This window comes from Falco punctatus, assembly GCF_963210335.1.
Source record: "Falco punctatus genome assembly, chromosome: Z".
In the NCBI taxonomy this organism is placed as follows: domain Eukaryota; kingdom Metazoa; phylum Chordata; class Aves; order Falconiformes; family Falconidae; genus Falco; species Falco punctatus.
Window position 1 is genome coordinate 86,438,512 of NC_137586.1, and position 23,445 is coordinate 86,461,956.

The window sequence follows — 23,445 nt, forward strand, 5'->3', positions numbered from 1 at the left end:
AAGGCCTTTTCTGCTGCTCGCCTCACCCCACCAGCAAACAGGCTGAGAGTGCACCAGAATTTGGGAAGGGACACAGCTGGGACAGCTGTTTCCAACTGATCCGAAGGACATTCCAAACAATATGCCATCACACTCAGCATATAAAGCTGAGGGAAGAAGAAGGAAGGGGGAGCACATTTGGAGTGGTGACATTTGTATTCTCAAGTAGCTGTTATGCATGATGAAGACCTGCCTCCCTGGAAACGGCTCTAAACACCTCCCTGCTGATGGGATATGGTGAATTTGTTCCTTGCTTTGCTTTGCTTGCATGCACAACTTTTGCTTCACTCTTTATCTCTGCCCACAAGTTTTCCCCTACCCCGCTGCAGGGAGAGTGAGCGAGTGGCTGCGTGGTGCTTGGTTGCAGGCCGGGGTGAAACCACCACAGTGGCGCACCTCAAACCCACCGCTACCCCTGCATTCACACTGCTGGAGACTACTCCGGGGTCTTAGCCAGCTTTGATGAGGCGCACAAAGGGCCCTGCTGCTCTTTGGAGCACACTGGTGCATTTGGCTCCTTCGTAGACACCCCGGTGGGGCCCTGCTCCCCCGCAGACTGCTCCAGGGCCTTCGCTGGGTTTGCTGGGGCACAGAGAGGGCCCTGCTGCCCTTCCCATGTCCCTGGGACCTTTGCCAGGCCTTGCCGGGGCCCAGGCAGAGCCCTGGTTTCCTCCAGAGCTCCCTGGGGCCTTTGCCAGCTCCTGGGCATGGCCCAGCTGTCCTCGAGAGAGGCCCAGGGCCATGGCTGAACTTTGCAGATGCCCTGGTGGGTCCCTGCCTCGCTCCAGGGTGTCCTGAGGCCTTCGGAGGGGCTTTGCCATGGCTGGTAAGGGGCCCTGCTGCCCTCCAGAGTTCCCCTTGGCATTTAGCAGGCTTTACTGTGTGTTGGCAGGACCCCGCTTCTCTCCAGACTACCCTGGGGCTTTTGCCAGACTTTGCCAACACCCAGGGAGCATCCCACCGTCCTTCTGAGTGCCCCAGCCCCTCAGGAAGGCTTCAGAGATGATAAATTGTTATATCTTTGAAACATAAGTTCCTAGCCATTAAATTATATATATAATACGACAAAGAGTTACTGATCTTAATGGATGCCTCTGTTCAGTCCCTGGCACCCTGAGGACATTGTCAGCCCAGACGTCCTCCTGAGTTCTGAGAGAAGGGAAGGGTCCTCTCTTGCCTGCACAGGCCTCTCAGGAGGACTTCTGTTTTGCTCTGTGTGGACTAATTTGTCTTTCTCAACATCTCTCTTGAGGTGTCTTTTTTTTTGTCATTTATTGTTGTTCAGGCTGCGTAAGTGTTACTTAAGGTGCTTGGTACACTTTCTGATGCTTCTGTTTGTTTCAACCCTGTTCTGGTGGTTTCTGTTCTTTCCGAGTTGTTTATTTCTGTTAAGAGAGTCAGATGGAGACACCTAAAGTCTTGGCGATGTAGAGCCATTGATGATGATTTACAGTATATAATTCACCTTGCAACTAAAGATATTTTGGAGAAAGATTCTTACAGGATTTAATTCTGCATTGTCATTCAGTCCTATCCAGAATGTAGTGCTGGTACAAGTTCATTGATATACGTGAATGTGTCTAGCCTTGTACGTGTGGTGGTGAGCGCTTGGCAGGTTGGGCAGCCACTGAGTGGATGTGATGCCAGTGGTTGCTGATTGAGTTTTGGGTACTAAATGCATCTAGCCCTGTACATGTGGTTTGTTTTTCCTGGTAGGTTGGACTTCAGAGTTGAAATAGCATTTTCCTTAATTAAAAAAAAAAAAAAAAATTCCAAACCAGAACTAACATAACATTAAAATATTTAGATTTAAAATAAAATTAAAATTAGAAAATCATCAGTGTTTCACGACTGCCTAAATTTAAATATAGCCATTTGGGGGTGTGTGGTGTGTGTGTGGTGGAATAGTCACAGGTACTACTAACTTCCAAGTAGAGGTACTACTAACTGCCAAGTAGAGCTATAATAAAATAGTGCAAATTAAATTTGATTAATAAAATGCTAAAAAGAATTTTAAAACTTTCAGAACACTGATTGGGCATCATTAATGCCTGTGTCATGGTTTAACCCCAGCCAGCAACTAAGTACCTACCTCACAGGCACTCGCTTATTCCCCTGTGCCCCTCCTGGTGGGATGGGGAGAAGAATTGGAAAAAGGTAAAACCCATGGGCTGAGATAAGAACGGTTTAATAATTGAAATAGAATACCACCACCACCACTAATAATAATAATAACAATAATAATAACAACAACAATAATAATTGTAATGAAAAGGAGAGGGGTGGGAGAGAGAAATAAAACCCAAGGGAGAAAAAAACCCAACAAGTGATGCACAATACCATTGCCCTCCACCCGCTGACTGATGTCCAGCCAGTCCCCCAGCAGTGGTTGACCCACCCCAGCCAACTCCCTGCCACCTTCTGTACTAAGCGTGACGGTCTATGGTATGGAATATCCCTTTGGCCAGTTCAGGTCAGCTGTCCCAGTTTATTGTGCTCCTCCAGCCCTCTTGCTGGCAGGGCCTAAGAAACTGAAAAGTCTTTGACTTAATTAGCAACAACTGGCAACGTCATTGTGTTATCAACATTATTCTCACACCAAATCCAAAACACAGCGCTGCACCAGCTACTGGGAGGAGAGTTAACTCCATCCCAGCCAAAACCAGGACAGCCTGTTATTTAATAATAGCAATGTTAAATCTATGATGCCCAAGCAGTATTATAACAAAAATTCCCAGCTGTGAAGTAGAAATAGAATTCTATTTGGGAATATTTTATTACAATATCTTATTGCAATTATGGTAATTAAAATATTCCTAAGTAGGCTTCTAATTCATACGCTGAAATCCTGATCTAGAATAGTAATTAACTTTCTCTTTATGTCAGTTTCTGGTCTTTGTGCTTTCTCTTTCCATTTTTCCTACAGCAGTAGTAAATGAAATACACTTTGGGTGCAGACTGTTCATTGTATTTTATAATATTAAACTATTTAATTGGGCTGTTTAAATAATATAAAATTATCTCATTAAATAATTAGATGAAATACAAGAAATGAATTAATTGCTCTCATGGAGTAGTCCATTTAATACTGCCGTGACAATGCTAATACTTGTTATTTTTACAGTTTTCTTACTAGACTGTCATGCATTCATATACTAGTAATTCTAATTCAGATTACCTACAGAATCAGAATAATCAGGAAAATGGCTTGCTGCAATGTATAATTAGCAATATTGCTTAAATAGCAGTTATTGCTTAAATATGCAAATAACAGTTACGCGGAATAGGGCGGTTCACCCACTATGCACAGCCTTGGTCATGTCTCATAATTAAAATTCGCCACCCACGCTTTAGTTAAGTACTCTCCCCAACACCCACTGCTCAGCAGCCATGGCCATAGCCCCAACCCTGGGCTTGAAGACAAACAATGCGGATGCTGAACCAAGACAGCAGCAGCGCTGCCATGGCACCAGCACTCTGACAGCAGCCGCAGCCAGCTGCAAACACAGTGAACAGACACAGCCCATGGCAGCAGCAGCTATTACTGCTGGAACCTGTGCAAGAAGCCTTGAGATGCAGAGATACATGCTTATGGAGGAAAATGAATGCTGGGCTGGCACCAGACCCTGGAGACCCCTGTCCAGAGAACTAATTGGCACCTCTAGGACTCCGGTGGGCTCCCCGCTGCATGGAGCAACTTCTTGGCAATGAACGGACACTCCCAGAGTTATGTTCCCTCTGCAGAGCATCAGTGGAACGGAGTGGCAGCGATCAGCAATGAATTATAAGCAAAAGCCTGGATGTTTCAGAAGTCAGGACTCACTGGGTAGACATACTAGTGCTCCAGCAGCACTACTCAACCACTACTCTGCCAATGAGAAACTGAAAAACTAATGTTTTGTAGCAACAATTCAACATGGTATATTGAAGACAGCAAAATGTGGGAAACTTCTGACACATTTGCTCATGAGGAAAAAGCAGCTGGCATAATAAGATTTTCTGAAACAGAATTGTTTATTCCATACAACTGATTGCAAAGATCTGCAACCTGCTTGTAGCTACTGACCCCAAAGGGTTTCTAATGTACCTGAGCAAAGAAATCAAGAAACGCCCTTGCTTTCTTCTTTGGAAAGAGATCAGGAAGTTCCTGAACCTGAACTTGACTGTTCGGGCACAAGCCAGAGAAAGCCTTGCTAAAGTCAAGGTAAGCAACACGCACTGCTCTTCCTCTGTCCACTCAGTTACTCACACATCGCTAGAAAGGTACCAGGTCAGTGCGGCACGATTTCACCCTTTGCAAACCCATGCTGACTCCTCCCTACCAACTTCTTGTCCCCAGCATCTTTGGAAACGGCTCCCAGAGTACGTGCTCCGCCACCTTCCCAGGCAGCACGGTGAGGCTGCAGTTCCCAGCTCCTCGGTCTTGCCCTTCTTGAAGATGGGACAGACATTCCCTGTCTTCCAGGCCTCAGAGCCTCCCCTAAGTGCCATGCCCTCTCCTGCTTCATCAGGAGTGTCCCCACAGTGACACTGGGGATGGACTTTCGAGTGCAGGAATTGCCTGGACTTCTCTGTACCCCCCTCACACCTCATCATAACTGCTATCAATGCCGGTTATGGCAGATGCCAACACCGAATTTCTGTTCTGCTGCTCCACCAGCCAAGAGCTCTCCCCTCTCACTAAGAGCTGGCAGCAGAGAGCGGGTGAAGAAACTTGAGCACAGGCCACGTCTGAGTTTATCACAGTGACTGACAACACAACGTGAATGTCAAGATGTTCTGTCCCTGCTTCCTCTGTGGAGAGACACTAGAAAGTGGCAAAAGCTGAACTTCTCTTTGACCACTCTGGTGCAGGCTGGAGAAATCTCGTTACACCTTTTTCCTTTGCAGCTACAAATTGGCTGGCTCCCCATGGGATCAAAACCTGTGGGATTTCCCAGCGTTTCACGGCCACCAGAAGCTCACCTGCTACCTTCTGCCCAAACCACAAGGAGGATTGCTCTAAAATACAGGAAAAGTCTGGGAACTGATCATGAGCAATACCACAACACCAGTCCGTGGTGTTAACACAATTGTGGAAAAGGACATACACACATGCTGGCCTTTTGCCTGGCCTCCAGAGCTGAAAGGAGCAGGGCGCTCTGGAGAGCTGTACGGTTGGGGAAAGGGTAGAAAGCGATGTCAAGAAGGGGAACGATAAAACAAAGACATATACTAGATGACGAAGTTTATTAAATTTCAAATTGAAACAATATCTGAATTAAATACAGTATATTAACTTCACAAATATGTATTCATATAAAAAGGAACAGCGTCACAGCAACATTCATTGCTTTCCTCACTGCCTGTTAACTCAAGTCCTTGAATTAGTGGGTAAAACCCCCAAATTTTTCCAGTCTTAATTGATCTTGGGACAACTATTCTTCCTTTCCCAGAACTGGGACTTTGTTCTATCCTCTTCTGATCACTGCTGACTTCTGTGGACAGGAAATGACAACGCAGATCTTCAGTAACAGGTAACTCCCTGAAATAAGTAAACCTGCTTCTTTTATTGACACAAATGTCCCAGAACACTGGCTACCAACTGGGCTACCGCCACCATATCATCAGCTGCTAGCAGCAACAAAAAGATTGGCTGTCCTATCATACAAGGTTTGGAAAGTACTGAGGAGACTGGAAGTTAATATTTTAACATTCATTTTTCCCACACATGAAGTGTTTCAGGTACAGCACAGCTGCTGATGTAGTAACTGGGAATGTCTACAGCTGCAGCGACCTTTAATACGAACCCCAAGATGAATACCGTGAGGGGCCATGGGCACAAACTGAAACACAGAGCGTTGGGGCTGAACACCAGGAAATGCTTCTTTCCGATCAGGGTGACTGGGCACTGGCACAGGCTGCCCATGGAGGCTCCATCCTGGGAGATACTCAAAAGCCAGCATGGTCCTGGGCAACCAGCTCTGGGTGGTCTTCCCTGAGCAGGGGAGCTAGAACGGATGACCTCCAGAGGTCCCTTTCAACCTCACCCGTTCTGTGGTTCTGTGATCCAAAACAAACATACCAAACCCACCACATAACTCTCTTGGCACTGCTACACACTCACAGTAATGTTAAACCTAAGGCGCATAAGGTGACAGCAACGTAAAGTGCCCTGTCCTCCAGCATGACCACTGGTAAAGATTTCACTTTATCGGCAGAAACAGTCACGGCATCTGGACTGAAGCAGCAGGCTCAAATCACATCAAACGATGTCCTAAGCATTAAAGTAACACTGGAAACATTAAAAACACATAGGGTGAAAGGATTACGCAGAACAAAGGGAATGCTTTTGTTAAAACACAGAACATCAGTGGAGAAAAAATAATGCTTCTACGTTAATAAGAAACATTTTGACAATTCTGTCAAGCTCAAGAATCAAGGTGAGTCATTCTGCTAGTCAGACAAAAATAGGTGTGCTTCTCATGGTGAGTGCAAAATAGAACACCTATGTATCAATAAACCAACAGGCAAGTGCAACGTGCTTGACATCCATTTAATAGAATTCACATTCGGACTGCAATAAACACATTTTCACATCTGAACTGTGGGATGAGAAACTATAGATACACTATGTAAACAAAATCCTTTCCGGAGCTTTTTTCCCAGCATTTTGTTCAAATCAGGTAATTTTTGGTTAAAACATCACGGTACTCCTGTACTGCCCTGCAAAGGGGATCCTGGTCAACGTGGATACTTTTTGAAGATCCATCAGAAAATACCATGGGAGAAGCTCCAGCAGATCCAGCTTCAAATTCAGCAGTGACTAGGGAGAAGAGAAACAAGATTCTGGTGTTGCTTTTACACTAGACAGGGCCAAATCAGTCACTATGAAAACATCATGGATAACTGGAGAGACTACAGTCCAGAAAGAGATTTAAAAACTTCCAAGGGATCGTAACAATCAAAGGGCTAGGCACAAAGGAAGAAACAATCTTTTTCCACATTTGCTTACCAGTCAACAGTATTTCTAAAGCCAGTGAAAGAAATTTTATAGGCTACACATTGAACATCTTCAGGGAATCCACAAATGACTCCTGCTTACAGCAGTGCTGAACTGAGCCCCCCTGCGGACCTCTCGAACCTCAAATATCTGTTTTCCTTGAATGTTCAAAGCAGTGATTTATTGGAACTCTACTCCTAAAAACCAGCTTCTGCCTTCTCTGTGACAAACTTAAAAAGAATCCGCCGGTGAAAACGCAAACACCTTTGCAATGCAGTCAGGCCAGGACAAGTCTCCTAGCCTGGCACTTTCTTTGAGGGGCGTCTTTGTAACTCACCCTGGCAAAACCCTCTTTCCTCCACAAAAACACATACTCAATGACAGCAAGCCCACCTTTACTATTCTTCTCCAGCCACGTTTTTCAGTCAAGGTCCTGAAACCAAACGCACTCTATGACACCTAGCAGATGCACAATCAGGTTCAAAATGCACCCGGATGAAATGCAACGGCTTTGTGTCCATTCAGACACACGGAAAGAGCTGTGAAGCTACAGCTGAACACTTCTGTATTACTAAAAGCATGCAGGAACAGAAGGAAATTCTCGCAGGGGCCACCTGCTTTGAAATAGCACCAGTCACTGCAAAGCAAAGCAGTGACTCTGGAGGAACGACTACCCTGAAACAGGTGGAATTCCTCTTTCGACACCTGGCCTCATATTATAGAGCATGTTTCATGCTATGTGTTAAAAGCATTCAACTCATCTTATGTTTGCCTAAGTGCTACTAAATGATTTTTTCCTAAAGAAAGGGTATCTTTCATCACTGATTATATTTTTCTTGCTTATTCAAAAAAGACTGCAACATATAAGCTACAAATACAAGCAATGAATAAGAAACAGCAAAAATCAAGGTCCAACAGCAGAGAATGTGCACGGTATGATTTAGTGCGGAATGCAACTGATGCACATGGAAGAAGTAGTGATGGCTGAAGTCTATAAACATCTTATCTCAGGGCTTCTTTTATGTTTGACGTTTGTGCTCAAGGATTCACTCTAGAAAAACGTGACTTCAGCTTAAGCCAAGTGCAACCCGTGTAGAGGAAGTGGGTTAGTTTTCTCTGCACTTGTCTTTTTCAGGCAACTGCATAACATTCTACACAATCTTTTGGTAAGCAGGAAATGTTCACATTCAAGTCTAAACTGGAAAGCTAGCAGAAAAACCTCCCTGTGCTTAGCACAGGAACTTGACAGCTTTCAAGCCATTACTTTCAAGAGTTAGGAACACTCTTCTTTTTCCTTAAAAATGCCCCTAACATAGTGACACATTACCTTGTTTAAGTTCTTTAGCGATTTTTTCATCTAGTTCCTGCCGTACCTAGAATTATACAGAAAATACAGTTAATATTTTAACAGTTAGGTTTTTCTAATATTAAACTTCTAAAACATTCTTAAAATCCACACATAATGAGAGAAAACCTAAAAATATAATGCCAAATAGACACACCTTGGTTTGGGGTTTGATTTTTACTGAAGAGAAACTTCTGGTCAGTCGGGCTGCAGCTGCCTCATTGCTCAGCAACGTTAACAAAACAATTTGTAACTCACCAGCTGGATTATTACTGGGCATTTAACAAAATACACAGGAAGAAAGCAAGAAAGCCTAGCGCAGTTATTGCAGTGAAGGTATGGCTGAAGTTTATCATCTAACCATCTAACACACGAACAGAATGTCAGCTACAGGCTGAGATAGGTACAAATGCCACCCACAGGGACAAATCAGCCAGTTGAGGCTGGCTTCTGCAACTTCACAGAGAGAAGAGCTGCACCAGCAGCTGCTGCAGGACTGACATACACCATTTGTATAGAAAAAAGCGTGTGCCAATATTCTTTTCTCCACCTTAAGATGGGAAATTGAAAGAGCTCCTACAGATGATGCCAAAACTTTTCTTTATTGTTATTGCAAATACCATGACACACATTTATAAAAATATAAAAGCACACACAATTTTTTCTTGCAAACTGTGTACTAAGAAAAACAACCACAGCTACAGCTTCTAGGCAGCAAGTGCTCTGGGGTTTATTATGTAGCTGGAATCAGCCTGGATCACTACAAAGGAGCACTTACGCCTTTTCTCCCCTAGAAGTGGGTATTGTTACCAATTAAGTTATTCTCACTTATGATTCCGCTTTCAGAAGTCTTCACAAGAAGGAATCACATCTCTTAATTTAAGAGTCACAGTCCAAGCGCTATATGCTGTTGTTTACATTTGATGATACTTGTTACTCCTACATTTTTTTTCCATCAAGTTTGTGACACACAGAAGTGAATTTCCAAACTGATATCATACAGCTTCCAGGGCTACGATGGCCATGAAGATGCTGCAGGGCTTGGACCTTGTGAGCTATATGGAGAGGCTGAGAGCTGCAACTGTTTCTTTACTGGAGAACAGGAAAACTCCGGGCTACCCTTCCTTTCCCAAAGAAAGCTGAAACCTATGACATGCTGCTAAAATGGAAGCCAAAAGATTTTTGTTGTTCTTCTTCATAGCATCAAATGCCGTTCTCTGAAGGGCCTATCCTTATTCAAGCAGTAAAGGACATGACATTATCTTTTCTGCCATACTTAGAATAAGAAGAGGAGATTAGAGACTGGCAAAAAGGCTGCCTGTTAAAACAAACTCAACTTCAAAAATATCCTATTAACGCCCATGATCAGTGGTGTTACTGCTGGAACACCGAAGAGAAATGAAGATAGTTCCAATGAACAGGGGGGAGCCTTAAGGTACTTTCATCACAAATATGCTATCTTATGCATAATGCTGACCAGATGTAGAAAAGGTATTTAATGAAGAAAACTGCTTGAGGAAAAAGTAGTATCTTATTATCACCCCAAAAAAGCAGGGTGAAAAAAAAACCTTTCCAGTTTTTTTGCTAGGCATCTTCCATTTTTTACCTCCTCCAGATACAGGTCTTTGTACTTTTCCACTTCTGCCTGTGCGGATTCTTTTTGAAAATTACTGTCTCGTTGGGTATTTTTTATCCTGTCCAATTCACGTTCGAGGTCTCCAATTCTGTGTTCTAGCTGGTTTGTCAGCAAAGCATGACGACTGGCTCTGATTTGTTCTAATCTGTCCTGGGAGGCTGCCTGCATCTGAAGTAGATACACACTTTCAACCACCGCAAAGAAAAAGAGAACTCTCCTCGCCAGTCAATTGCGTGTACCCAATTTCAAGGGCCCAGCTCTATTCAGCGAGGCAACTGTGCCTCCTCACTGCCATCAGCGACCAGGGCAGAACCCTGGAACTACCACACCAAATGAGTCTTTTCATTCAGAAAGAACCCCCATCTTAGCACTATTACTCATCAAAGCTACTGATGAAGGAACACTATCTCTGTAGGACAGGGCATAGCATTCCTCAAAGAAATTACGGAGATGCCGCACCCCCAGCCCCCACCCTGCAGCTTTGGTGACTTCTTTTCTGAGCATTGCCCCTTGTGCAATGACTAAGGAAGATGTGTATGCCTGGCTGTGACAACTCTAAGTTGCAATACCCGTTCAAGGCTAAACAATGAGAACAAGACCAGTGGACAGTGATACCCCTCCAAGAACTGCAAAATGAAAATCCACCTTGGGCAAGTTTTTGATTCAGGGCCTGCAGGCACACTGCACACACATGAAAGCATCTTGCCCAACCATATTCTCTTCTCCCACTGCCCTTCAGGAAAAACAGAAGTACAGCGTAACACATGGAATCAGGCACCACCACCACCCCCAAAAATGACAACCAAAACAGAAGTCTCTAACAGACACACATAAGAAATTAACTTACCTGCAAAATCAGATTGACTTCTTGTAGTTTTTGTCTTATTTCTTGTGCAGCTTGTTCTTCCACCTCTCTTTTGTATAGTTCTATTTGGCTGCGATCCACCACGTTTGTCTCCATATGGTGTTTGAGATTAGCCACCTCTTCTTTCAGCTGGCTTTTGCTCTTTTCCAGTTTTTCATGGCTCCCACGCATGGTGGACAACTCCTCTCACAAATCATGATTTTGTGCTTCTAGCTGCATGCCTTTTTTAGACTTTATCTCCAGCTGCTGGGAAAGTTCATCAACCTGTAGACAGGAAAGGGGAAAAAAACAGGGAACTCAGAGGGATCTAAAATTAGTCAAATCTGTGAAAATTGGTAAAGGAGTTGGCCATCAACACTGTATTTACCATCTGCTGATTCAGTGTTAAAACAAAAGTGAAACCAGGCTCTTCTTTTAAAACAAGAACAGCTTTCACATCATTTCTGACAGCATTCCTCAGGTTCCCATCCTTCCTCAGTTCTGCAGTGGGTCACAGACCAAGAGGTACCAAACCAGCGGCATTACACCCGCAGGGCTAGGCTGAAAAGCACTAGGGCTATTCTTCTGCGAGATGTTCATACGATCATAGGAAATCAAACACACCCATAGCCAGTTACATCACAGCCACCTTCTGGTTTCATCAGAAAAAAAAAAACATGTGTCACGCTTCAGAGGAATTGTCACATGCTGTCACACGGTCAAAGCTTCGTCACAGAACTGACAAGACAAGAAACTGATACCCTTTCCTTCCATTACGCTAATAGATCTGGAAATAGTGGTTCAGAACACAGCTTTTACAGCACTGGTGGCAGAAGACAGTCTCTTTAGGTCAAAGCTACCATTTGTTTTCAAAAGATTTCCAGGAAATATCAGACTTCCCATAGGTCCCAATGGTCAACTACAGCTTCTGTCCCCTTCTTTCCCCCTCCAGAAACATCCATTGTCTATACCTATTAACCATAAAACACGATATCCCATCATCTTTTGTTTTTAAAAAAGTGGGGGAAACCAGCAGAATCAACACTTGAAAGAGTCTTTAAAATAAGTAGAAACTTACACTTATTTAAAATTGCCCAAACGTAATTCCATTCCCTGTCATTCAAAATAACTCTTCCAACAGGAACACAAATATGCTGCTAACCTGTGAACTAAAAATGAGCCACTGTCATGGCAGTTGACTCATTCTACAATAATATCTTCTAAAAAGGAGCATAATTTTGAAACACAGCTACTTTAGCAACAAATCTCAGTAATGAGCAGAGAAGCAGATAGGTTCCATGCTACCAAACAGCCAGAGCAACCTCAAAAGCGTTTCTGGGTCTCCAAGACCAGGAAAGACGGACTGAGTCAGCTACTAGTAAGCAATAAGTTACTGCATTTTTTCTGCATCACCTCACACTGCATTGTGCCCTGAGAAGCAAAGACACCATTCCGAAAAGCAAACCCCCACCTGCCTCCTGCTCAACTCGCGCCCGAGACAGGCTTCAGGGGGTGACCTTGGGCAAGGCCAACTTCATAGAGTTGTTCCGAGTGATGGTGGCGTTACTCCCCTCTCTTCCGAGAGGGAATGCATCTGTCGGAGCCCAACGATGCTGCCACGGCCTCAAGCTGCAGCCAGGCCTGTGCTGGGCCTTCACTGCTCTCAGCCCTGACCCTCACCCATGGACGTGGCGTCCCAGTAGGACTGCAGACCTGCCCATCCCTATGGACTGGCCTGGTGATCTGCACTCTTGGCACACTCTGCTTACTGTCCCCAGAACTCTTCTGCTCTTCTTGGTGAGGGCCTGTGGGGCTGATCCCTGGCTTGTGTGGTCACAGACCCTGCCAGCCTTGCTGTGGCTCTTGCTTTGCTCTTCCTCTGCAGGACAGCCTGCCCTTGACGTGCCCTCGCAGATACTGCTGTGTACGTAACACTTCCACCTTTACCCTTAAGAACTACATCAGTATTACAGTCGTCTACTACTGTGGCCATAGAAGGAACGTCAAAAACCAGTCAAATCAATTCAGAAATACAGCCAAGAAAACAAAAGTCAAAATCAACAACATGAAAAGAAGTATGAAGAAAGAACAGAGGTTCCAAAAGAAAAACCACCACCACCAAAATAACCCAAACAAAGCAAAGCTCACCTTTGTTCTTAATCTGTCAGCTTCATTGACCATTTCAGAACACCTGTTCTTCATTTCTCCCTGCAAATTAAGCTGGGACAGTCCCCCTCTCTCCTCATACACCCTTAGTTTCTTCATAGCTCTGCTCAGCAGCCTCTTCAACCTGCACAGCAAATTAGTCACAAAAACAATGAAGCAAAGGAACAAAACTGGACTTTTTCACATACTCTCATGTAAACAGCACAGACACCGCTTGCTTCATCTTTAACATGCTTGACACACCAGGAATTACCAGGAAAAACCAGTATTCCTGTGCCACATACACTTGGAGAGTCCAGATTTCACCTGAAAAGAGGAATGAAAGACTCCCTTTTTCCCCAGAGAACTGCAGGGCAACCTGCATCTGCAGTTGTTTTGGCAGCTATTGAAAACTAGGGGCTGGTGTACAGAAGTACCTTGCAAGAACCTAACATGAGGCCGGCATCTGCTCACAGTTAGGTACACCTGTTTTTTACATTACAGTTCAATAAAGCATGACTTCTACTCAGGGATACCTCTTCACCACGCTAAAAAGCCGTACCTCTTACAGTCTTTCTGCAGATCGAGGTTTCTTTTAATTTCTTGGTCCAGACATAGTTCAACTGGGTGTTTCAACTCTACCAGCTTCTTCACTTCCTTTCTTTCACTCTCGCACTTTCAAAAGAGAAAAGAAAGATGTATCACACACACAGAGCACAGGAAAAATACCTACGTAGAGTCTGTGCATCTAGCGTTCTCCACAGAGAAGCTGCTGGACGTCTCTATCCGTTAGCCACGTTCCACAGAATGGCATGGGACAGAATTCCTGAGGATATTCCATCACTTCAGGTTTCACATCAAACAGACCAATACGTAACTACAGAAACAGATGCCCTCGCTGAAGCAAAGGCCATCCTCTTCTAGACAAAAAGGTGGAAAAGATGATGGAGAACACTTTTGGCAGTGTTCATCTTTTCATCTGCTCACAGTAGGGATTACGTAGGTATGCACTTCATGGGACAACACTGACCCATCTAAAGCTTTCATGGGATCTTCCACCAACCAGCAGGCAGGGGCTACTGGAGGAATCTGATCTTTTGGAGTTCTTCAACATTTTATGAACTAAGTAAGAAGAATCACCTTTCTTGATCAAAGCTTAGACTTGGATACCTTTTTTCTGTTCTCTGCTTAGATCTGAGGGCTAATATCCCGTTTGCCAAAACCTTCCACAATTCCGAGAGAAACATAACAAACCAGAACAAATCAGTATTCTTTGGTCCCATGCACATAACATACCAGGTACACTGTAGAAACAAAATAATTTCAAGAACGGACAAACTTTAAATTGTTCTTTCTAAGCATATCCTTTACCTCTCTTTCTACTTTGTCGGTCTCTTATTTGAAGACTTGTTCCCTTAAATCAGTACTCTTGGCATTTAAATCCTTGTTTTGCTCTTCTATGAGATAAACTTGCTTTTCTCTATCAGCTCTGAGTTTCTTCAGAGTATCATTAAACCGGTCCTGCACATCATTCACTACTTCTTCTTTCATGATCCTCTTGCTCTGTGTATCTTCCAGCTGCTGACGCAGTAAAAGGTTTTCACTCTGGAGCTGAGCCAATCGCTCCTGCAAGGACTCCTGTTTTATTACAAGTTCGCTTACTGGATCTTTCTCAAGTTGTTGAACATGATCACATTCCTTTGCCTGATGCTGGGCTTGACTTAATTCTTTTTGTGTCATTTCTACAAGCAAAGTTTTTTCTCTGAGGGTTTGCTCCAACTGGTGAAGCTCATTTTCTAGCCTATTAGCTTTGCTTTCAGCTTTACACAGCTGCTGAGACAAGCTCTTGTTGGTTTCTTGCGTGTCGGAGAGGTCACGATGGAGCTTGTCTTGCAAGCGATGCCATTCATCACGTTCTCTGTGAAATCTTTGTTCAGCATCCTTTTCTGATGACCGATGACGTTCAAGTTCTTGAACAGCAGCATTCAGGCAGGAATGAAATGATTCGATTTCTGTCTCTAGTCTGTCTTTACTTTCGTTTGTCTGCTCAAGTCTGGAAGTCAGCACTGCAGATTCTGTCTTTAGTAAGTCCAGCTCTGTATTGTACTGAAGAACCATTTGTGTTAATGCTTCCTTGTTCAGTTTAAGTTCCTTTTTGAGATCTTCATTTTTTTCTTTCAAGGTCTCATTTTCCTCTAAAGATTTTCCTTCCTCCTCCCGGTGCCTAAGTCTTACTTGATTGATTTCTAGCCTTAGCACAGCAATCTCATCTTGTAGTAACTGATTCTTGTACAACAGATCCTGTTCTCTCTCAGTGTTGGATTCCTGAATGACAGGGAACATGAATAAATAGCCAATTGGGAAATGACTCTACAAAAAAACTTCAGCAATAAACTGCATTTTAACATTTCTAATACTGAAGCATGACTTCAAAGATGAAGTTTCAGGCAATAAGCTACTCTGTGAACCCACGCACATGTACAATGTACGTACACAACAGAAGTGTAACATATCCTTAAAACCTAAGTGAACATCCCAAATACACAATACCCCCTTAAACCAACAACCAAATAATAAAATTATTTAAAATATCTCAAGTGTAAAGCTTTAAAATGACAGTGCTTCCTTGTATGTGCATGCCTTTATAATATTGCCTTTAAGGTTGAATTAGTTGTGCTACAGATCTGATAAAAACAAGGCTAGAAAGGGTATTTTCCTTCTCAAATGTCTTCTGAACACTTACCCTTTTGTGTTACTGGAAGTTAGCTATAAAACTCAATCACCCCCAGAATGCAATAGTCCTGTATATTTCCTCTTTATTATATGTATAACTTTTTTCCACCTAAACACATTCACCCTATATTTACTGGGCAGCACAGCCAAGAGCAAACAAGGCTTCCAAGCACCGCACATTCTTAGGAAATTCGGTAAACTCTTTTCAAGATCTTTTTGAATACAGTGTTTATGGTTGCTTTTTCTCCTCCAGTTACTCTAACTCCTACAGAGAGTTGAATTCATTGCTGATATTCGATCATAAAATTTCAGTATGTGGAGGTGGAAAAGAAAGGCATACTTGAAGTAAGTAAGTTCAATAAGGGAATAACTAATTTAAAAAAAAAAGCAATGGAAACACAAACACTGTCAAACAACTTTCTTCCTGGTCAACCTTGACATAGGTAGCTAGGTGTTTCATTGCCAGAAACCCTAAAAAGTGATAATAAAATGTCTGTGAAATGACAAATAACAGATAGGTTAAGAAACGGGGTAAATAGTGTGTTCTATTAGTTTCCGACTTGCACGAGTAATTCAGGTACATAAAGGAGTGATGCTGCTTTCCAGAACTTTTAAAGACATAAGAGAAAACAGGAAAGGTATTTACACAGTTAAGTTACACTGGTAAACTGTAAATAAACCGTCAAGAAACAGGAAAAGTTATATAAGATTTATTATGACTTTAAAACAAATATGGTGAAATCTGACTTATTAGAAAAAAAATCTGCTTACCTCTGAATTTTTTCCAATAGATCTTCTTGTCTCTTCTTCTAGTTCCTTTTGTCTCCCAAGGTGGTTGTTCAAAATTCCTTCTTGAAGGGCTCTGGCACTCTTTTCCTGAGAGAGCTGTGTCTGTGTTTCATCATGTTCCTCTTCAACCTACAGTAACACAACTGCTTGCATCTCGAGAAAAATCAGAGCTAGCAATACATCTTCCCACTCTCCCCAGAATACTTGAAAATATTTTTGATTCCCCACAGCTATGATAATCCACCTATAAAGAATACATTTTAATTTTCTTCTGAAAATTTGAGAAGAAATACAGGATGTTTTGTAGTAATTTAGAAAAAAGTCAGGCTTTGCCTGAAATACAAATGAAACCTAAATTCTGAAAAAGGAAAAAAGGAATAATAAACTGGCAAAGCAAAAAAAAAGAACAACAGACCAATTGTGAACCAACTGTTCCCTACTGCTCTCAAAATTTGGCAATAGTTATCCAATGCCTCTCCCATGAACAAAGCACCTCCTTCTCTAGGCATACTGGAATACAAGTGAAAAGAAGCAGAAAAGAAAGTGTTTAATTCATCATTTAATATACCTGTTTCAAGAGCTTTCTCAGTGTTCTTATCTCCATTTCTAAATTCCTTGAGTGTAACTCAAGTTTCTGTTTCTCCTCCCTTTCTTTACAATATTGATCTTCTTTCCTTTGGAGTTTTTCTCTCATTTTCTCACAGAGCACTTCTACTCTAAGTCTCTTTGCTTCTTGTTTCAAAGAACATCTGGGATTTAACAGAGTATTTGAGAAACAAAAGCACCGATATAAAAGTAGATGTTCCACATGATGAACTTGCAGAGACAACTCAAATGATAAAAAAAATGTTAAATGTTTTCAGATTCCATATTTTTACTGTACTTTTCAACTTTTTAAAGAATTCTAACTTCATTCCACTGTCCATGGTATCAGTTGTACAAGATATGGAAATAAACCATTGATTGATTTACCAGGTTTTTGTAAGTTTACATAGGGAAATGCACACTAGTGTGTACACTTCTATAATAAAAAAAATAAATCATCTTCATATTAAAGCCATTTTGTTGAAAAAGGAGTTTTTTGTCTCATCAGATCAAAGCATCATAAACTTTTACTATGGTTAATATACATTTTCTTTGTATACTGAGCCTACATACTACGGATTCAGTGACTAGAAGTAATACTGGTGAATCAGCACGCCACTTATCTATGGCAGACCCAACAATTTTTTAGCAAGCCTTCTGTAAGGCTGCCCACAGACAGAACAAGCAGCTTCTGTTTACTCAAGAAGGATGTCAGTGTTCAAAACCAGATTCAGAAATGCATGGGGGTTAAGCTGAATACGATTAAAACCAGTTTTAAACCTCAGTGGATCTACCTCTGGGAGAAACTACAGCAATTTCATTTTGAAGGTGATTTATAAGGAAAGCCTTATGGAAGGTCAGCTTCTTTACCAACTGAAACAATCAGCAATGAGCACTGACATGGTAAAAAACGGTCCATGGTGTACCCACGGTACCCAAACAAGAAAGCAGCTTTGCCTTTGATCCTTATCTTGACTATTTTTTCCGATATACTTGCAATGATGAAGAAAAAAATAAAAACCAAGTATCAATGTAAGGGAAGAACTGCCATTTGAAAGCCTGCTTTAGAAATTCTGCAAAACAAGAATCAACCACCACTAAAATTACTTGAAAGACTGACAAACATTTGTATTTGAATGGCGTATATTGCAAGGAAAAAGCTTTACATATAATTTCTAGTGTAATTTCATAAAAAGTGTAACTTTTGAAAGTATAAATTAACGCTGCTTGGAGAATTCATTTAGAAGGAAAATATTACTTCTTTATACTTGATAGATGTTTGAGGATTTTGAACACCTGCTGAAGTCAAACCCAGGCCAAGCTGGGACCGGCCTCGTCTTCCTCGTACCCCCCTCCCCCGTGCTGGGAGGCCCAACTCCCCCAGGCCCAGCTCCTGCAGCCTCCCCTCACAGGGCTGGTGCTCCTGCCCCCGGGCCAGCCCGGCATCTCCCTGCCGACCTCACACGGACTGGGCAAGATCTCCTGGGCTGGGTGGCCAAACACCGGGCCCCGGGCTCGAGACACAGCTCAGCAAGCCCTGCGGAGGGGTGGGCACTCACTGCCCCCAGTGCCCTGGCACTGCTGCCCTCCATACAGCCCAGGCCGCTGTGGGCCGCCCCAGCTGCCAGCTCACGGTGGCTCCTGCTGAGCTCGCTCTCTGCCTGGGCCGCTCCCCAGCCACGCCATCCCACCGGGGATCACCACAAGGAGATCTCCCCTCCCAGGCCAGGGCTCTGCAGTTGTCCTTGCTGAACTGCCTACGGTGCCTGCTGGCCACCCCTGTCTGACGTGATGTCAACAGCGATGAGAAACCTCACGCCTCCGGGTCTAGCTCAGGAGTGTGGGGAAAGGGGCAATCCCAAACTTGACCTTTCCAACAAACAAACAGGTAAGCAAACAAATGCTCTAAGCTCTGGTTTGACTTGCACTGGGTGGAGTTACCAGAAATCCTAGTATTATAGGCCATCAGAAGCCACAAGGACAAAACGAAAAATCAGCAACAACCCGTATCTCAAATCTCTCTTATAAATCTGATTTCCCCATACACACTCTCTTGTTTTCTTCTCTTGCTAGAAAACAAAGTTAAAACAACATCCAGAACATTGTACATGGAGCTGATATCTGGACATTTTCCCCTCTCACATTATGTACTTCATAGCATAACTGGCCCACGGGATTCCAAAAACCCAAACCCAAAAGACTGGAAACTTCTCATCCTGTTGCCTGCACCATCAGAGTCTTTTGGAATAAAACCACTGACAAGATAATACATTATCAGACCACAAGTTTACATACTTAAGGCTTTGGATATCACTTTTCCATTCTGCTTCTTGGTGAGCCAATATGGATTTCAAATCTTTGAGTCTTCTCCGCTCTGAACCGTGACTCCCTCTTTTCATCTTCCAATTCCCTTACTTTGCGCAAGAGAGCTGTATACCGATTTTTCCCACGTTCTATTCTCTGTTCATATTCAAGAAGTATGTTTTGCAGTTTCAACAGAATAGCAGAACCTGTTTTGAGATAGAAAAGACACAAAGCTGCACAAATACTGCCCAATGTATAAGCTGTTCAATGCTTTGCTGCATTAGGTGCAGGTGGCAGGTCTCGGTAGCGGGAAGGTCCCTGTGAGAAGGAGCCAGGGGTCATCCCGTGCTGGACATGGACGGTTTCGATGGACCCACCGCAGGGCACAACTGAGCCTCTCAGCCGTGCTGGCAGCTCCTCAGGAAAAACAAATGTAGGAAAGGGCAAAACGGGCAGAGAAGGGGAAAAGCATGCGAAAACCAGCCCCGCAAACGAACACCCAGGTCAGCGACTGCAGCCCCTGAGAGAACCATGCTGGAGCAGATACCCACAGCGCAGTGCTGCGGAGGACCCCGTGCCAGAGCAGGCGGATCTTTCCCGAAGGACCCATGGAGGGCCCAGTCTGGAGGAGATTTTCCCCGAAGGACTGCAGCCTGGGGGAGGACTCACACTGGAGCAGGGAAAAGGGACGAGGAAGGAGCAGCAGAGAGAAACTGCTACGTCCCGACTGCAGACCGCAGCCTCCCCGTGCTGCCTGGGGAGGTGGCAGGGAAGGAGCGCAGCAGAGCTTGAGCAGGGGGGGTGCCGACGTGTCCTTTTCGGTTTTTGGGTCTTTGTTTCTCACTATCCAAATGTATTTTAATTGGTGGAGTCTGTTTTGCCAGTGACGGTCACTGGGAAGTGACAGCCCTGCCTTCACACTGACCCACAAGCTTTTTCACCCCGTTTTGTCAAGGAGGGGCAGTGGCAGCACTGGGGGGGGAGTCTGGCCTTCGGCCAAGGTTAACACTTGCCTAATGAAATTTTAGCATAGTTTAATAGCCCTAGTAAGTGATGCTTATGTTTATATAATGCTATGTGCATATATGCAAGCATCTTGATTTCTGTTATACATTTATTTATTTGTTATTTTTAAGCAAAGCCATTATTTTGCTGTACTCTTTGTCATTAGCTGTTGAGGGGTGTGCTGGTTGTGGCTGGGATAGTGTTAATTTTCTTCACAGTCGCTGGTACGGGCCATGTTTTGCATTTGTGCCGCAAACAGGGTTGGTAGCACGGGGATGTGTTCCTTATGGCCCAGCAGCGCTCACACAGAGCCAAGGCCTTTTCTGCTCCTCACCACACCCCACCAGCCAGCAGGCTGGGGGTATGCAAGGAGCCGGGCCGGGACACAGCTGGGACAGCTGACCCCAGCTGACCCAAGGGATGTGCCATGCCACGCGGCATCATGCTCAGCATATAAAGCTGGGGGGAGGACGAAGGAAGGGAGGGACATTCAGAGTGATGGCACTTTGTCTTCCCAAGTATTTGTTATGCGTGACGGAGCCCTGCTGTCCTGGAGATGGCTGAACACCCCTGCCCATGGGATGTGCTGGATGAATTCCTTGCTTTGCTTTGCTTGCGTGCGTGGCTTTTGCTATTAAACTGTCATCATGCCGACCCATGAGTTTTCTCACTTTTCCCTTTCCGATGCTCTCCCCCACCCCACTGGGGTGGAACAAGTGAGCGGCTGTGTGGTGCTTAGGTGTTTAGGTGTGGCTGGGCTTAAACCACATCAAGGGGATATAAAGAAGAAAAAGCTCTTGCTGACTTTTGATGACCCCATTAGAAGGAGCTGAACTGTACTTTGCAAGAAACTGCTTCTCCAGCTCTGACTAGACAGAGAACCAATGATAACGTAAGGCACATCGGCTGGTAATGCAGGCAACATCTCAGGTTAGGTGACAGTTTCACAGCTTTTGAGGGGGATCTCTAATCATAAAGAGATATTATATCAAAATATGAAACTAAAATACTTAGGAGTGCATGCAAAGAAACCATGTTTTAAGGGGAACTTGTAACAGCTGAAGACGGTGACTTGAAAACATACCTGTATGATCCACACAAAGCTGTTCTAACCGCAGCATAGCCTCCTTGTAGGTTGAAGTTCATAATTCCACATTCTCTGAAGTTGGGTCAGATGAGTGAGTTAAACCAGGGTCATCAGTTACTTCCATTTGTCTGCTGACCTACAAAAAATACAGTACTTTCTGTAATTCCACTGTCTAGTATTACAGACCATTACAAATGCATGAATGATTCATTCTCTCCTTCACAGCCCACAGATTTGTCTCAAATACAATAAAGCTGCATACCAGCAGCAATTTGTACATCTGGTTGATCACTACATAAACACTGCTCCCATCTAAGTGATTAAAAGTTGATAGAAACTGTTTATCAATAACTTAGTTTTACAGTACCTTGTTCTTTTCACTCCCAGTTGTTGCTGCAGGTCTAGAAAACAGAAATATATTTCAGTACTGGAATGCTTACATTGCAGTATGAATAATACCTGAAGTTCGTTTGAAAACTTCATTTCAGAAGTGAATTAAACGAAAATCTAGTATAGTAACTTTGCTAGATATAGTTCAAGACTGAAACAATTATTGTGTGCTATTATGTCTATTGGAAGGCTAAGTTTTCCGCAAGATATTAAGCAAATAGTTGAAATAACTGTTCTCTCAACTTCACACAAAGTGACAGAAATCTTACAGGTACAGATATGTAGCTATACGGTTATGTGCATTCCCTGTTTAATACCAGGGGTTCAGCTCTCTTCAGCACCGACAATCCTCCTACAGGTCAAAGAACTGTAATTTTGGATTCTCTGGTGTCCTGGGTCTGGCTGGGATGCAGCTTATTTGCTTCGCAGCAGCCCACACAGCGCTGTGTGTTAGATTTCTGACCAAAACAGCGTTGATAACACACCACATTTTTAGCTAGTGCTGAACAGTGTCAACAACTTCTCTTTCTCACTTTGCCACAACCCACACAAGTAAGTTCAGGGTGGGCAAGAAGTCAGGAGGGTACACAGCTGCAAGAGAAAAGGTGGAGCGGGGAGCAGGGCAAAAAATCCCGAGATACCTGCAGTGAAAGAGTGATGTTGCTTTTCTGTAAGTCTCTCCTCGCCCTTTTTAAACACAGGTAATACTTCTATGCCTGTGCACATGCTCATGTAATTAATCAGAATTTGTGCACGTGACCTTATGGGTAACTTGGCCAGCATGCTCAAAGCACTCTAAACAAAAGGGAAGTTTTTGTCAACACCAAGTGCACCAGGTAGCCTGGTCACACCAAAGAACAAGAATCTTCATATGCATCAGGGTTACAAAAAACCTCAACACACAACAAAAACCCAAACTTGCCTCTAGCTCTTAGGTCAATTTGCATCATTAAGTAAGTTTTGTTTTCAACATTCCTTATATGCATACCTTCCTTCATCCTGAGATGTTTCACTGGAAGTGCTATCATCCAGTACTTGACCATGATTGCCACTGGAAGAGCTCATCTGATGATGAGCCTTCTGCTTTGAAGGCTGCCTTCTACTTTTCTTTGCAACTTTGGCATTCAGGGCAATTTTACTGCATTAAACAGAAAAGGGGAAAAAAAAATCACCAAGTGAGTAGGCTTACAAAAAATATTTCTGTGAAACAGACATACTTAAGATGATGTCCAGAAATGACTGAGACAAAAAATATCTACTATAAAATGACAGACTTGACTGCAAAGATCGTGGAAGATACCCAAGTACTTAAAAAACCTGCCCCTAGGAGTGAGGGGGACACCTGGAATCTGAGCTAGATGCAGGTTAAGCTGGAATACCTATAGTATCCATGTTACAGAAAATCTAGAGCAGAGACTCCTTTGAAGGACAGACAGGAAAAAACTCCTGCTTAGGTTTACATAAAAATATGTGAGCCTCCTTTAGACTTTTGAGATTGGTTTGGTAATATCATCTTCTCCTGACAAAAGGCATATTATCTTAATGAAAAGATAAACACCAA

The 23,445-nt window shown here is 43.4% G+C and overlaps 2 protein-coding genes across 7 annotated transcripts in view; both read right to left on the reverse strand.

Moving 5' to 3' along the window:
• Positions 1-10,963, reverse strand: part of LOC308056160 (acrosin-like) — a gene marked incomplete at both ends in the record, with an annotated part of 74,437 nt that extends 63,474 nt beyond the window's left edge. Inside the window, 2 exons of the mRNA XM_080371077.1 lie at positions 8,349-8,394; positions 10,850-10,963. Coding sequence (XP_080227203.1) covers positions 8,349-8,394; positions 10,850-10,963 — 160 coding nt within the window. The remainder of the gene's footprint in view (positions 1-8,348; positions 8,395-10,849) is intronic.
• Positions 6,386-23,445, reverse strand: part of LOC308056725 (ankyrin repeat domain-containing protein 26-like) — a 28,668-nt gene continuing 11,608 nt past the window's right edge. Inside the window, exons 7-15 of one of the 6 annotated variants that reach the window (XM_080372500.1) lie at positions 22,873-23,022; positions 21,862-21,895; positions 21,492-21,630; positions 19,394-19,608; positions 16,496-16,642; positions 12,995-13,666; positions 10,850-11,131; positions 9,973-10,170; positions 6,386-8,394 (exon numbers count right to left, since the gene is read on the reverse strand). In XM_080372500.1, the coding sequence (XP_080228626.1) occupies positions 21,550-21,630; positions 21,862-21,895; positions 22,873-23,022 (265 nt within the window). In that variant the 3' untranslated portion in view covers positions 6,386-8,394; positions 9,973-10,170; positions 10,850-11,131; ... (2 more) ...; positions 19,394-19,608; positions 21,492-21,549. Of the gene's footprint in view, positions 8,395-9,972; positions 10,171-10,849; positions 11,132-12,994; positions 15,317-16,495; positions 16,643-17,081; positions 17,263-19,393; positions 19,609-21,491; positions 22,213-22,872; positions 23,023-23,445 lie in introns of those variants that run through there. The other 5 variants (XM_080372499.1, XM_080372497.1, XM_080372498.1 and 2 more) reach the window with 5 other exon arrangements.